Here is a 12,645-nt window from a genome sequence, read left to right as displayed (position 1 = left end):
AACGTCCTCTCTTCGGCACTGGTCAAACATCCCAGCGGTGCAGGACTTCCCCTCCTAAGACTTGAAACTCGGCGGGGAAAATCCGGCGCGACGACGCCTCCCTCTCGACGTGTTCCATCCCGCCGCCGTGGAATCTGAGCTCATTGCAAATCCTGGCTGTGGACCTGCTGTTGTGGTTTTCGTCGTCGTTCATTGCCACGTCGCGTGTGGGGCCGGCTTGTGAGCTCGTGTGACCGGTGGCCCCCTCCACACAAAACAGCGCTGGCGTTGCGTCTCTCCTGGCTCGCACATGGCTCCATTGCCGTAATCTATTCCAAAAAAGAAAGTGCCCCATTGACACGCACATTTTTTGTTGAATTGCGAATGGTGTCAACCGATCCACTGGGGGTTAATTATACTTTCTCTAATTTTGGAAGATTTAAAGCAAAGGGTGATGAAACTACCGCCCGAGCACCGGTTATGCAAGCGGGTGACAGGGGAGAGAGGGTGAAGTCGCAGGGGGGCATGTTGGGGGGGCACAGATTGTCAGCCGATTGCCAGAATGTCATTGAAATTGACAAATGAGAATGTAAATCATATTCTTAGGTTTTTTCGGTAAAGTCACGTAGGTAAAACATCAAAATTAATGAAAATAAAATAAAAACAAAAATCACGACGTTTCGGAGGCATCAAGTGATGCAGCTAATTCGGCTGTGACGGTCCCACCTGATGACGGAGACTTGTGTTGCCTCCGAAACGTCGTGATTTTTGTTTTTATTTTATTTTCATTAATTTAGATGTTTTACCTACGTGACTTTACCGAAAAAACCTAAGAATATGATTCCTTGCAGTCACGAAAGCTTCAAATCTAGAAATAATGTAAATCGCCAACACTTCCCGTCCTCAGTCACTAACATTACAAAGAATGTCACCCATGCTATTCCATGATTATATCCAGAAGACATTATTACCGGGAGGAACCTCCTGGTTACACCAGCTCTTAACTTTGTGTTTTAGTTTGTTGTCCTTCCCCCGCACCTTCAATTAGCATGGTTGGCTACGTACGGTTCAAAGTTCAACATACATACATAGACAGCAATAGATAAAATAGATAGTTGAAATAACATAAGCACACCATACACAATTGACTAAAAACAAATACATGTTTATTTTATATTTCTTGATATTTTTCTTTTCCCACAGAGGTTATATGTGCACAATATTTCCTTACGGGATAAATGCAGTTGTACATATATATACTACACAGCATTCCCAAAGCAGAACTGACCAGGAACAATGTACAATCCTCACAACCAGACCTGGCTGACATCCACAGCAGAAATTTATATCAATAAACTGATTTACTTGCCATGCAAGCGTCGTGTATAATTTGCACCTGATACCCATGATCCTTAAAAAAATGCAATGACGTAAAAATGATAAATTGAGCTCCATTAGCCATGTAAAGCCTAATTGACTGGAACATTTTAGACGTGGCAAATCAGTATCACTTTAATCGGGGAGGAGGGGAGGGGGGGCATAGAGGTGGATAACACTGAGTGAACTTGTCGTTAGGAGCGGAGAACATTTTAAACGTAATGAACAAAAGGCTAAAATTGTGCACATAAACGCGGAGATGCATTCTCAGAATTGCACCGAGACACAGGAACAGGAGCACGTGGATTCAGCAGAGGAATTGCCTCGACCGCCGAGAAGTGGCATCAGGCAAGACACACTGCTGGAGAAGACTTGCGATGGAATGGCAGCAATGAGCTCAAATTATGTTGGGAGTGAGATGAATTGTGGTTAAGGCAGAACCATGAGGTTATGGCGGCAACATGTGGTGGCCTTCATTCAGCAGTGGATAGACCTTGACCAAAGATGATGGCGATTGTGCCACACGTCTTGTTTAAATACCCGCGTTGACAAAACCAGTATACATGAACACAAATCTGAAAGGCTTTAGCCTAGTTAAGTTGGTTTCACTCATGCACAACAGCATCTTCTACCAAGGGCAACTTGTGTTATCATCGAAGCATTAGCATCCAATTCAAGGCAAAGTGCGTGCCCTTGTCTGGTTCGCTACATGACTTCTCCCAGTCGCCCTCATCGACCACTTCGCCTACCTTAGATGGAGGGGGGGGGCTGAAACTGCAAATATGCTCGGCATATTTAAGCTCTTAAAGAGGACTCTAAATTCTCCACTCCTATATCCCCGACAGGACCACTCAAGACGAGAGAATGTGGTTGGTCGTGTGCCTTTTTTCTTTACCCGATGCAAAACTAAAATAAGAACCAATAATAATTTACCCATCATCCAGCAGATCTAAAACCAAAAACAAACTCAAACTGTATTCTCAGTGCAGCACTTCTTTATTTGGCCATGTCCTCGGCAATCGCTTTGCTGATCTTATCCTTGAGATAGGAAACTTTCACCCGGTCCGAGTTGAGCTCCAACCATTCAAAGTATGGGATCTGTAACAACCACAGCACGCGTAACATCGGACATGAAAATAAGATAAGCAAGATGTGGGGTAATTTTCGGCTAGTTCAATTTTTTATACTCTATTCTGTAAAAAATCTTTCGTAAAAAATAAAATGTGCATCCCAGCAAATCACTGCTCACACCACTGCCTTTACAGAACAGCCTCCAAGGAGCTTTAGAGAGCCTCTCTACTCTAGATGGATATTTTGGCTGACACTTCAACGCTGGCAAGACGCCTTCAAAACTTGCCCATGGCTTCAACTGCCGCGCCAGGAGATCGAATCAGACCAGCATCCTCTAGATTGCAAGTTCGACGTGCTGACCATGACGGCATAGCTCCGGATCAGCGATCAGTCAGGGATGGTTCGTGAGCGTTGAGGTTGATCCAGTACGGATTATGCACTGCCCAGGGCAAAGCAGTGAATCGACCTTTTGGCCCCCTGGGGCTAAGCTTCACAAAAGGGCCAAACAACACGGGACAGATGTGGTGTCTGACAATTGCACGTTAACACCATAGGAACCTCATTTGCCAGTAAAAAATATGATAATTGTTTTTTTACCCTTCTATCTGGCATGTTTTTTTTTGCATTATGACTGCAGGTATTGTGGTCTATGCAAACAAAACATGACTCCTTGTAAAAAAGGTGTCAGTTTCGTTGCCAGATAGAAGGGTAAAAAAACAATTATCATATTTTTTACTGGCAAATGAGGTTCCAATGGTGTAAATGCTTACCCCGAGCTCTCATACTCTGATGGTGCATTTTCTCTGAGTTGTGCGCCTTTTGGCATCATCTAATCCAACCCATGTGAGACTAGGCTCCTTGTAAAAAAAGGTGTCAGTTTTGTTGCCAGATAGAAGGGTAAAAAACCAATCATCAATCGCACGTTACCTCGACCAGGAGGAAGCCAGCAGATGAAATGTGGCGTCGAGCCATTTGAAACTTCCCCAGGACGTTCTTGCTGCTCAAGAGGAAGCTGGGATACTCCAAAGCAAGGAACGCCAGCCTGCCAACGACAAGAGCATTACAAGAAGATCACATATGAATGTAAAATGCCCTTCAGGTGAACAAAGTGAAACTCCGTCTGAATGCACGTGCAGCTTTACCTGCGTGCCCCCGCTGGCAATGGTTTGGTGCCACTTGCGGCGGGAAGGTGGGGAGCTTCATATTCAATCACTGGGAGTGATTTGCAGTCCTTGTCAATCAGTGTCTCGGCATCTGTAGACATAAACAAAACAAAGTGAAGCTCCTTGCTTGCTAAGCAACATGCTTATAGAGTAATCCTACGCAAACAGGCGGCGAACATTTCAACCGAATTATTCCCAGCAGGGCTTAATTTGCCGGGTCTGTCCGGGTCAACGAACCCAGAAATATTACTGCGCCCGGCACACGCCATCCAGTATTCCGCTCGTTGTGACTCTTTGCTACCAGTTACGTGCCACTCACTCAAATCTAAAAGCGACCTGAAAAATGTCTAATGAGAAATGAAGCCCTGTTCCTGTGTATTATTTTAATTATGTTTGTTTGCAGAGAAAAGCCTCAAGGAGTCTCAATATTCGTTTTTAGGAGGGTCGTGGTAAGTTTTTGCAACGGGGAGCGACGATTGCCATGCGTTTGCCAGCCAAGTAACTTCGAAGCAGGAGCACCAGAGCCAGAGCCAATCCCTTGGGTTTGGGCGAATCAGGGCGACTGCCCAGGGCCCCAAACTTTTGTGGGCCCTACGCTTTGACTTCCGGTTTAGTTTAAAGGCGTCGGGGAGGAGGGCCCACACAGTGTGATTTGCCCCAGGACCCGCACCCCTCTATGGACGGCCCTGACCACAGCCTACTCTTCGTCCAATGACGTCGCAGGATATCAACAGTTAACACGCCCACAGCATTACCCAGAGCGGCCTGCCGGATTTTAACCGCAAACACTAACAGGCGGGCGAACGGGCCAAGGCTGGGCCGCGTCGGCCGCGACTAGCGCGAGTGCAAAAGGACAGCAGCAGCGCTGCGTTCACGTACCCAGCGTCCAGCCATAGATCGTTTCTACGCCCACACGCATATGGCCCTGGCTCGCGTCTGCACCAATATGCGTCGCCAGGGACCGGGCAATGTCCGATTGCATGGTGATCTCCTGCTGCTTGCTCTTGGTGGGGTGTGACACTGATGCACTGCTGACAGGTGGCACCGTCAACTTGTGGAGCAGTTCATTTGAGGGCAGGAAGGGTCCTGGGTAGTCAGGAAACTCCAGGTTGGCTGTGCTGTTAATATGCAGGAGCTTCTGGATATAGCTTTGGGAATAAACCGATGGCTGTTCTGAAAAAAGATAAAAATCACAGGCCGTTATGGCCATCAGGGTCATTATAATGTGCAATTCAGATCATCTCTCAATGCGCAATATTTGAAATACATTTCCATATACTTTGATTTTCCACTTTATGACATTTTAATAATACATTCAGTCCGAATGTATTGGTGGCACTTAAAACAAGACAGAACAAAATCAAGAGATTATAAAGATCTGACAATCATGAAATAAAAACACACAGGAACGATTTTATAAGGATATGAGACATATATACACATAGTATGGGATTAGTCAAATGCCTTTTCAACTTCATAAACCCGACTCATTTAACTCTCACCTATTTTATTTGGTCTAGTAAAATGTTATTGCCGTTGTTTTTGGATCATCGCTTTCAGAGCAGCTTTAATTACAGATTATCATCAGCTACGGTCAATCCACTGCTGGCTTTGAACCTCTCAGGGAATGCAATTTTGAACAATTGTAATCTTGTTGCTGTTGACAAAGAACCAGAGGTCGCAATCGGGTACCCGATACCCGGCTACCCGTACCCGGCTGGGTTCGGGTACCCGTTTGCGACCCTGGTGCGGCCGGGTACGGGTAGGCCGTGAGTCACTGGTGAGTAACCGTTTGTCACTCATTTTCCAACGTATTGTCTCTTCTCACAATTCAAGTTCCTAGAATCAACCCACCCGCGCCTGCAACATGGCTTCATCCCAGAGGTCGCAATCGGGTACCCGATACCCGTATCCTACCCGATACCCGGCTACCCGTACCCGGCCGGGTATCGGCTAGGGTACGGGTACCCGTTTGCGACCCTAGTGCGGCCGGGTACGGCTACGGGTAAGGAATCAAAACCCGTTTGCGACCTCTGCAAAGAACAGGCCATGGCAACAGCACCCTGGTGTTCCCTGCTGGTTTAGCGCCTCACCTGTCACTTTGGTGTAGAAGTCCTGTTGGAGGACCCGCGACAGGAGCACCGGCGTCGCTTGGCCGAGGATGCAGAGAGACCAGACCATGTCGATAAGCGCGTAAGTGTCGAGATGTTCCGCAGTCTCCGCCAGGCTTGAGTGCACCTGACAGATCGAGGTATCGCACGCAGAGCATTCAGCACGGTTGGCTACGGACCGTGCGAAAGAAATTCAACATGCGTATGTAGCGACTAACTCGGAGGCGATAAGACTTGGAGGCACTTCTTTATTAACGAGCACCATCTGGGGTCAACACTCTTAATCATAATTAGTCCGTCTATTGCCGGCGACGCTCCTCAGTCAGGGCAGTCGGTAGGCTGCCTGACTGGTGGCGCCCCGAGATGGTGAAGACGAAGACGATGACGACAAGGAGGATGGTGAAGATGACGAGAAGAACGGTGACGAAGACTTCAGCAACACGACGGGGGATCCCACTCCAACAACAGCCCCGAGGTCACCTACAGGGGCCCCTCTTATACTGTCAGCGTGGCCTCGCTCCGCCCCTGGCCACGCCCCCGGCCACGCCCCCTTTCTGGAACCTACCGGCGGGTTCCTGGTGTGCCCCTTCTGTGACCTTTCCCCTAGATCCCCCTCTGGTGTATCACGTGGCCTTCTGACGTCAGGGCTGCCATATGCCGCAGATCCCCCTTTCCTGCCAGTAGCCCGCGCTATGCTACTACACTATGCCACAATACATACATACATACCTGGCTCAAATGTGCAATGCAAAGCGGTAGTCAGGCTATTGTCATGTGCACTGAAGGCCACTTTGTACCTGCACAAAGAAAGGATCGGCTTCTGGCGCCGTGTAGTTCAGACGGGCGAACGATTGAACGATGCTGAAGAGCTGTACCGACGAGAAACTGCCAGAGTTTTTTTTGATGTTCTGCATGGAAGGTACAATAAGGAGGAACTGGTTAATGATTACTTAGCAGCTGCATCCCTCAAGTGATAAGCAGCATAATAAATCCCAGCCACTGTGCATGCGAAGCAGTTAAGTTTATGAAGGCAGGGTGCTTTTCAGCACATGTAAAAATCGCACGTTTTAGTTATTTTGTTTAACCAGGTGAGAACTCAAGAGAGCAGAATAGGTCTCATTTGCAAGACAATTACAGGAATGAATAATGAAGCAACATTACTGCACAACTCTACTGGACTCTGAAAACATTAAAAACGTCACAACGAGTGAATAGTTTCACAAACAAACTCTTTGGTTCTTTCGGTAAAGTCACGTAGGTAGAAAAAAATAAGGAATCACGACGTGATATTTATTTTTTTATTATTAATATATCACGACATGATGTTATTTTTTATTTTATTTTTCTACCAACGTGACTTTACCGAAAGAACCAAAGAGTATGGATTCCTGCAGCCACGAAAGCTTCAAATCAGTTTAACAAACAGTTTAACATATAGGCTTTCGCGACCAATATCACCCATACGTTTTTTTGGGTTAGATCGCGTAAATATATGTGTAAATGTTGTGGCTTGGCTCTCAAACACACCAGTGTGCTGTACTAGTGACGAATTGGCCACGTTCTGTTTACGTGACAACCCTTACTAGTTGGCTGTGTCGGGTGGTGGCGGATTTTAACGACACATTTATATATTTAAGTTTCACAAACGTTCGTGGCGTATATTTGTAATGCAACTAAAATGTAGGGACATTCTGTGAGCACAAAAGGTACATACGTCCTGGCACAAGACCTTCATGGGACTGATCCTCCTGTAACATCTGAGATTGAATCTTTTACCTTAATTAATCTATAACATTGGTGGATCTGCTTCGTTGAATTTGTTAACGAAGCAGGTCCAGCAATATATGTATAATGTCCAAGATGCGAAAGCAATACATAAGTAAAACAACACACTTAGATTATTTATCCACTTCAAAAACAAACGATCAAATGCCAGTACGGCAGCTGGTCTATCTCGCACAATTTACGTAAAATACACTGCTACGTTTCTTCTATAAAATGTTATTCTACTTGGTTCTTTCGGTAAAGTCACGTAGAAGGGAAATAATAAAATAATAAAAATTTAACATAATAAAATACAATTCTCACGACGTTTCAGCCACAAGGAAAGCAGCCATCCTCAGGTGAAGAACAGGTCTGTCGGAAAGACAGCGTCTGTCGAAACGTCGTGAGAATTGTATTTTATTGGGCTTTATTTATTTATTTTATTATTTCCCTTCTACGTGACTTTACCGAAAGAACCAAGAAGATGAATCCCTGCAGTCACGAAAGCTTTCAATCGAAATGTTATTCTAATGCAGTAACGCAAAAATGTTATTGGCAAGTAGTTGCACGGGAGGATTTGCAAAGCTCATTTTGGTACCTGTGCAAATGCCTCGAAGAGCGGTATGTGCAGCCACTTGAGGTAGCTCAAGGATTTGACGACTCTTGCTATGTCAGATGGGCTCAGCTTCGGCACGTGAGGTAGCAGGTCACCTGACAGCCGCTGTAACACCTGGGTCTGAACGAAGTTTACCTTGGCTGGAAGGACAGACGAGGTATTATTCAGAGGGATAACAAATGCACAGAAGATAACTTTGCATTTACAAAGCACTACGTTTTTTTTGTTTCTGTGTCTCACAAGCGCCCTCATGCGGTACACATTTTCACATGTTACGTGTGATGTAACATTATGTTCTGGCCACTCAATGACTTAAAACTCCTCTTAAGAGTATCTTTTAAGCCTCAAAAATGAAGACAAAAAGAGTTGTCATTAAAAACTACTTGCCCAATGCCAATATTATATCCAATATAACATTATATGCAAGGCGCACACATTTAAGAAGAGGTGCTTGGATGGTTTGGGAAAAATATGAAAAGCACGAACAGAATAAATCTCTAGGATGCCAAACAACATGCGGTACAACCCAGGAAGACATCGGAGAGTTACACAGCAGGATCGCAAACACCTACACACGGACGGGTCTGAAGCATTCAATAGGCAATGGGAGTGAGGGGAGAAGAGGCTGCAGGAAGTGGGGGAGAAAATAACAAATGGAGCAGATGATGAAGAATCCACTGCAACATTTTTATAGTTATAATACTTACAGAAGGGAGGAACAGCGGTGCGCTGCACTATGAACCCGGTGACTTAATTTAGATTCCTGACCACAGCTAACACCAGTGGTAGGAAAAATCAAACCAGTGTGAAGTATGGTCAAACAATACTTATAACTGACACGGCATCAGGAGGAATATATCCAGCAGCAGACCAACAAGGGCTTTTAATGTTGGAGCAATAGACAAATCTTACCAAAGGCATGGATCACGTCGAGGATGACACTGCACTCGTGGTTAACTCGCCGCCGGGTGAAGTGATACGACAGCGCACGGAACAGTGACACCGAACGGCGAGACCGAGAAGCAAATGCCAAAGCCACTTTGCTCCCCTCCAAAGGAGTCATTTTCTCTGCAAACTCCAACGCCTACAACACACAGGAATATCCGGTAAAGCAAATCTGTGACATCAATTCTCACGAAAAAAATATAAGTTCTTCCATTTTTTTTTAAAATGTCAAATTTCCAGGTACACAAACACGGGTTTGCATGGCTGTGTTGTACAGCTCTCTCGTGTTTTGGGTTGTACTGTGTTGTTCAGCATGACGTCCGACGCTTCGCCGCACGTGCTGAGGAACCGAACAGAGTTCACTTCAGTTCCCCGAAGAGCTCCCAGCACGCCGAGCGAGGCGTCGGACACCGCTGAACAACACGCTGAACATGCTGTTCAGCCTGAAAACAAATCGGATGGCTACAGTAACACAAACCATTTCAGCAAAGGCCTCACCTTCTCTTCGAGCTTTTCCATGAAAACGGGCGAAATACTACCGATGCGTGTAACGAGCAGGGTGACCGTCCGTGCGTCGGGGATCTCGGTCCAGCGAAGCTCGATGTGCTTCACCGAATCTGTCCACAGCGCCTTCCGAGCTTCTGAATCTGCGTTCCTCGAGTATATTACTGCTGCCGTGCAAAGTTGCTGCATCCCACCAAACAGAAAAAAACATCCATTCGACATGAACAAGGATATGATTTCCTCGTGCAATTTATCGGAACTAATGCTGATTATTGTGAAGCCACTGGAGCAATGTACTTTTAAATATAGATTGAATACGAATTTCTTGAGAACCGCTTTTAGTTTGTTGTCTTTCTGATTAGCACTTAGCAGTTGGCTAGGTATGGTGCGAAAGAAGTTCAACATACATACATAATGCATTGAGATACAGCAATACTTGGTGCAATATATTGCGCAAGAAAACGCCTCAGAAACTCTTACCTTAAAATTTAAACGACGCAATCGGAAGTGCAGCTCCGTCTCTAAAGAGCGGATAATCTGTTCGGTTTTGCCTTTTCTTTCGGAGCCAGTTTCCTTTTTTTCACTGTTCAAAAGAAGTTGCAGACTGCGCAGCATACCCAGCAGCAAGCTGTTCCCGACGGAGGATATCTGTCGATAAAAAATTAACATCTTAAAAAGTTGTCCAAATATAAACAAATTGTTGGAAATTATTTTCAACGAAATAACCAATGTGCAAACGAAAAATAAATTCTTGAGAAAATGTACATTCATTTTACTGACCCATGTATCAAACACAACCAGGAAGTGTATGTTTTACTTTCAAGACACAAGCCAAATTTTTCAAATTGTCTAAAGCCATACAACAAAACCTTTATGGAATGAAATGGCAAGAAAAATGTACCTGGCTTTCAGCAGCTTTAAGAAGATACTGGAGGCGAGGGTCACTAGTGACTTGCTCTTTCAGGATCCGATCTCTTCCAACAGCTAGGCCTAGCTGTGACACAGCCTCCGCCGCTTGCCATGGAATTAGGTCCTTGGTGTTGGCCAGCGCAAGAAGTTGCTCCACCGTACGAGGCGCTTGCCTCTTGCTTTCTTGACGTTTCGAAGGATCCTCCTCCTCCTCCAACTGCTCTCCAACATCATCCTGAGCCGCTTCCTTCTTCCCCAAAGAATCTTCATTCTGTGGCTCACCAATGGCAACAGTTGTGTGTGCCCATTTGTACGCTCTGATGTTCCCACAGGACGTGTTGCTTTGACCAACTGCTTCAATTCTCTTAAGGTTTCTGAGCACCGAGCTGTGATGTCGTTGGACCCGAAGGAGGGCTAAGGAGGCTCTCATGGGATTCAAACCCTGGACCGATATTCTGGCAGCTTGGTTCATTAGGCACAGAGACATTGCAGAGGCACAGGATCGATGATTTGGTATCTTATTGGTTGTGGTAAAGCCTCCTGCAATGCTTAAATCTGTTGGAGAAATGGCAAAAATAGGGTGGGAGGCACATGGCTTGCAAATCAAACGCACTCCTGTCATTATATCTCAGTTTATTCCAGTGACAGGTCATTGAATTCAGTCCAGTATAAACCAGCTATAGCTATATGATTTTACATGGTTACAACAAGGCTAACAAACACAATGTTGCCATGAACTTAGAAGAAAAAAAAGATAACATTTTAAGGCTGTGCAGCATCTCACTGTCGTTTGCATTATAACATTTTTAGTACAGTAATTGAACATTACTATTACTGAGACAAACCCTTACAAATGCATCAAATTTGAGCTTAAGATTGTTTCTTTGAATAAGGTCAACAACCATACTGTATTGTGGCAATATTTTTGGAACAGCTTGCATTTAAATTGTATTTCCAACCAGATAGTGAATTGAAACGCAGGGGAATTTCATCACTACCAAATGCAACCTGACCACAACACGAACGAATTCACAATTAGACTTAGTTCCTGTGGTGGCGTCATGTAACGTGTACTACTTAGAAATGCGATTTGTGCCTACATCTCGCAATAAAATGGTAATATTTAGAATCATCTAGAAATATGTCTGCTCTCCGGACTGAACCAAATATCGGTGCAAAGCATGTTTAGGTCACTTCGCTTCTAATGAGAGAACCTACCAATCTGGAACTACGGGGGGCAGGGGGGCAGAGGGCGCCACAACAAGCCAGGGCAACTCAAGCGGACACAGAGGACATCACGAAAAAGCGTGGGAGAGCCATTACGGAGTCCAGCTGAACCCATGTAAAGCCCATGTAAGCTGTCTTTTCTTGGATTTTCTGTTTGCACATAGTCACTTTAAGATGTTTTCTTGTTCATGTTTTAGTTTTTTTGTTTGTTGCGGTTGCATCCGATTCAAGAGCCGAATGGCTCACAGGGCTATACCTTAATACATGAAACTTGAAATGAAACTTGAAACAAGAGGGACATTGTTGGAGTCACGGAAAGTCGCGCGCATGACGCCGTGGGGGGGAGCCACAGCCACCCAAAGACATCAACTTGTCGACCACAAGAACCCCAGGGGAGAGGACCACGACTCTAGAGGAAGCTACGAAAAATACACGGGGAGCAACGTAGACTCGGGGCGAGTCACGATGACAACGCGGAAAGGCATAGAGACTAATACGAGAGAGGTGGGGGGGGGAGCCGTGGGGTATAGCGACAGCACGAGGAACCCCACGTAGACAGAGAACCCCACGGCTCCCACAGTGGAGGCCTTAGGGGGGGGGGGGGTGGGGGGCTCCGTGCGCTGGGGTCCTCGGCACGACTCCAGGACACGTGCTGCTGCCAAGGCACCTCTCCGCGACACCGGCGGTCTCACCCACGTGCCCGCAAACCTCGGGGCTTGCGCCCGCGCTGCCGGTAGCGAGTTCCCAATTGCGGCGCCGTTAGAGAGCCGAGCGGAGCGGACGGAGCAGACAAGGCAAGGCGGGAGGGGGTTTGTGGCAAAGCGAGCCGAGTGGCGTTCTCTTTGCTCCCCGTACCTGCAAGTGACCCCTGGCGCAGACGATACACGCCGCCATGCTTGCTCCGGCGGAGGTGACGTCACGTCGCCACGCCCCGCCCCCTTCTTGCCGCGCCGCCCCGCCCCCTTCTCAACTCCCGCCC

The 12,645-nt window shown here is 46.3% G+C and overlaps 1 protein-coding gene across 1 annotated transcript; it reads right to left on the bottom strand.

The window, feature by feature from the left end:
- Positions 1-1,128: 1,128 nt before the first annotated feature.
- TBRG4 (transforming growth factor beta regulator 4) lies at positions 1,129-12,623 on the bottom strand. The gene is made up of 12 exons (XM_078606501.1): positions 12,522-12,623; positions 10,432-10,994; positions 10,011-10,178; positions 9,525-9,713; positions 8,994-9,165; positions 8,064-8,221; positions 6,499-6,609; positions 5,684-5,828; positions 4,470-4,763; positions 3,570-3,681; positions 3,355-3,469; positions 1,129-2,454 (listed from the first exon to the last, which is right to left on the bottom strand). The coding sequence occupies exons 2-12, from the start codon at positions 10,924-10,926 to the stop codon at positions 2,353-2,355; spliced, it is 2,061 nt and encodes a 686-aa protein (XP_078462627.1). The 5' UTR covers positions 10,927-10,994; positions 12,522-12,623; the 3' UTR covers positions 1,129-2,352.
- Positions 12,624-12,645: the final 22 nt, after the last annotated feature.

The sequence above is a fragment of the Lampetra planeri genome, chromosome 1 (genome assembly GCF_965212315.1).
Source record: "Lampetra planeri chromosome 1, kcLamPlan1.2.h2, whole genome shotgun sequence".
Classification (NCBI taxonomy): Eukaryota; Metazoa; Chordata; class Hyperoartia; order Petromyzontiformes; family Petromyzontidae; genus Lampetra; species Lampetra planeri.
Note: the sequence above shows the minus strand (reverse complement) of the source record. Positions and strands in the feature narration are given on the sequence as shown.

Bases quoted from the DNA above. Each gene is read 5' to 3' on its own strand.
- TBRG4 (XM_078606501.1), bottom strand. From the start codon at position 10,926: ATGTCTCTGTGCCTAATGAACCAAGCTGCCAGAATATCGGTCCAGGGT. The intron at 8,222-8,993 runs GTAAGATTTGTC...CTGTCCTTCCAG, and splicing joins CGACGTGATCCATGCCTTTG to CCAAGGTAAACTTCGTTCAG. The intron at 6,610-8,063 runs GTACCAAAATGA...CCTTCCATGCAG, and splicing joins TCTTCGAGGCATTTGCACAG to AACATCAAAAAAAACTCTGG.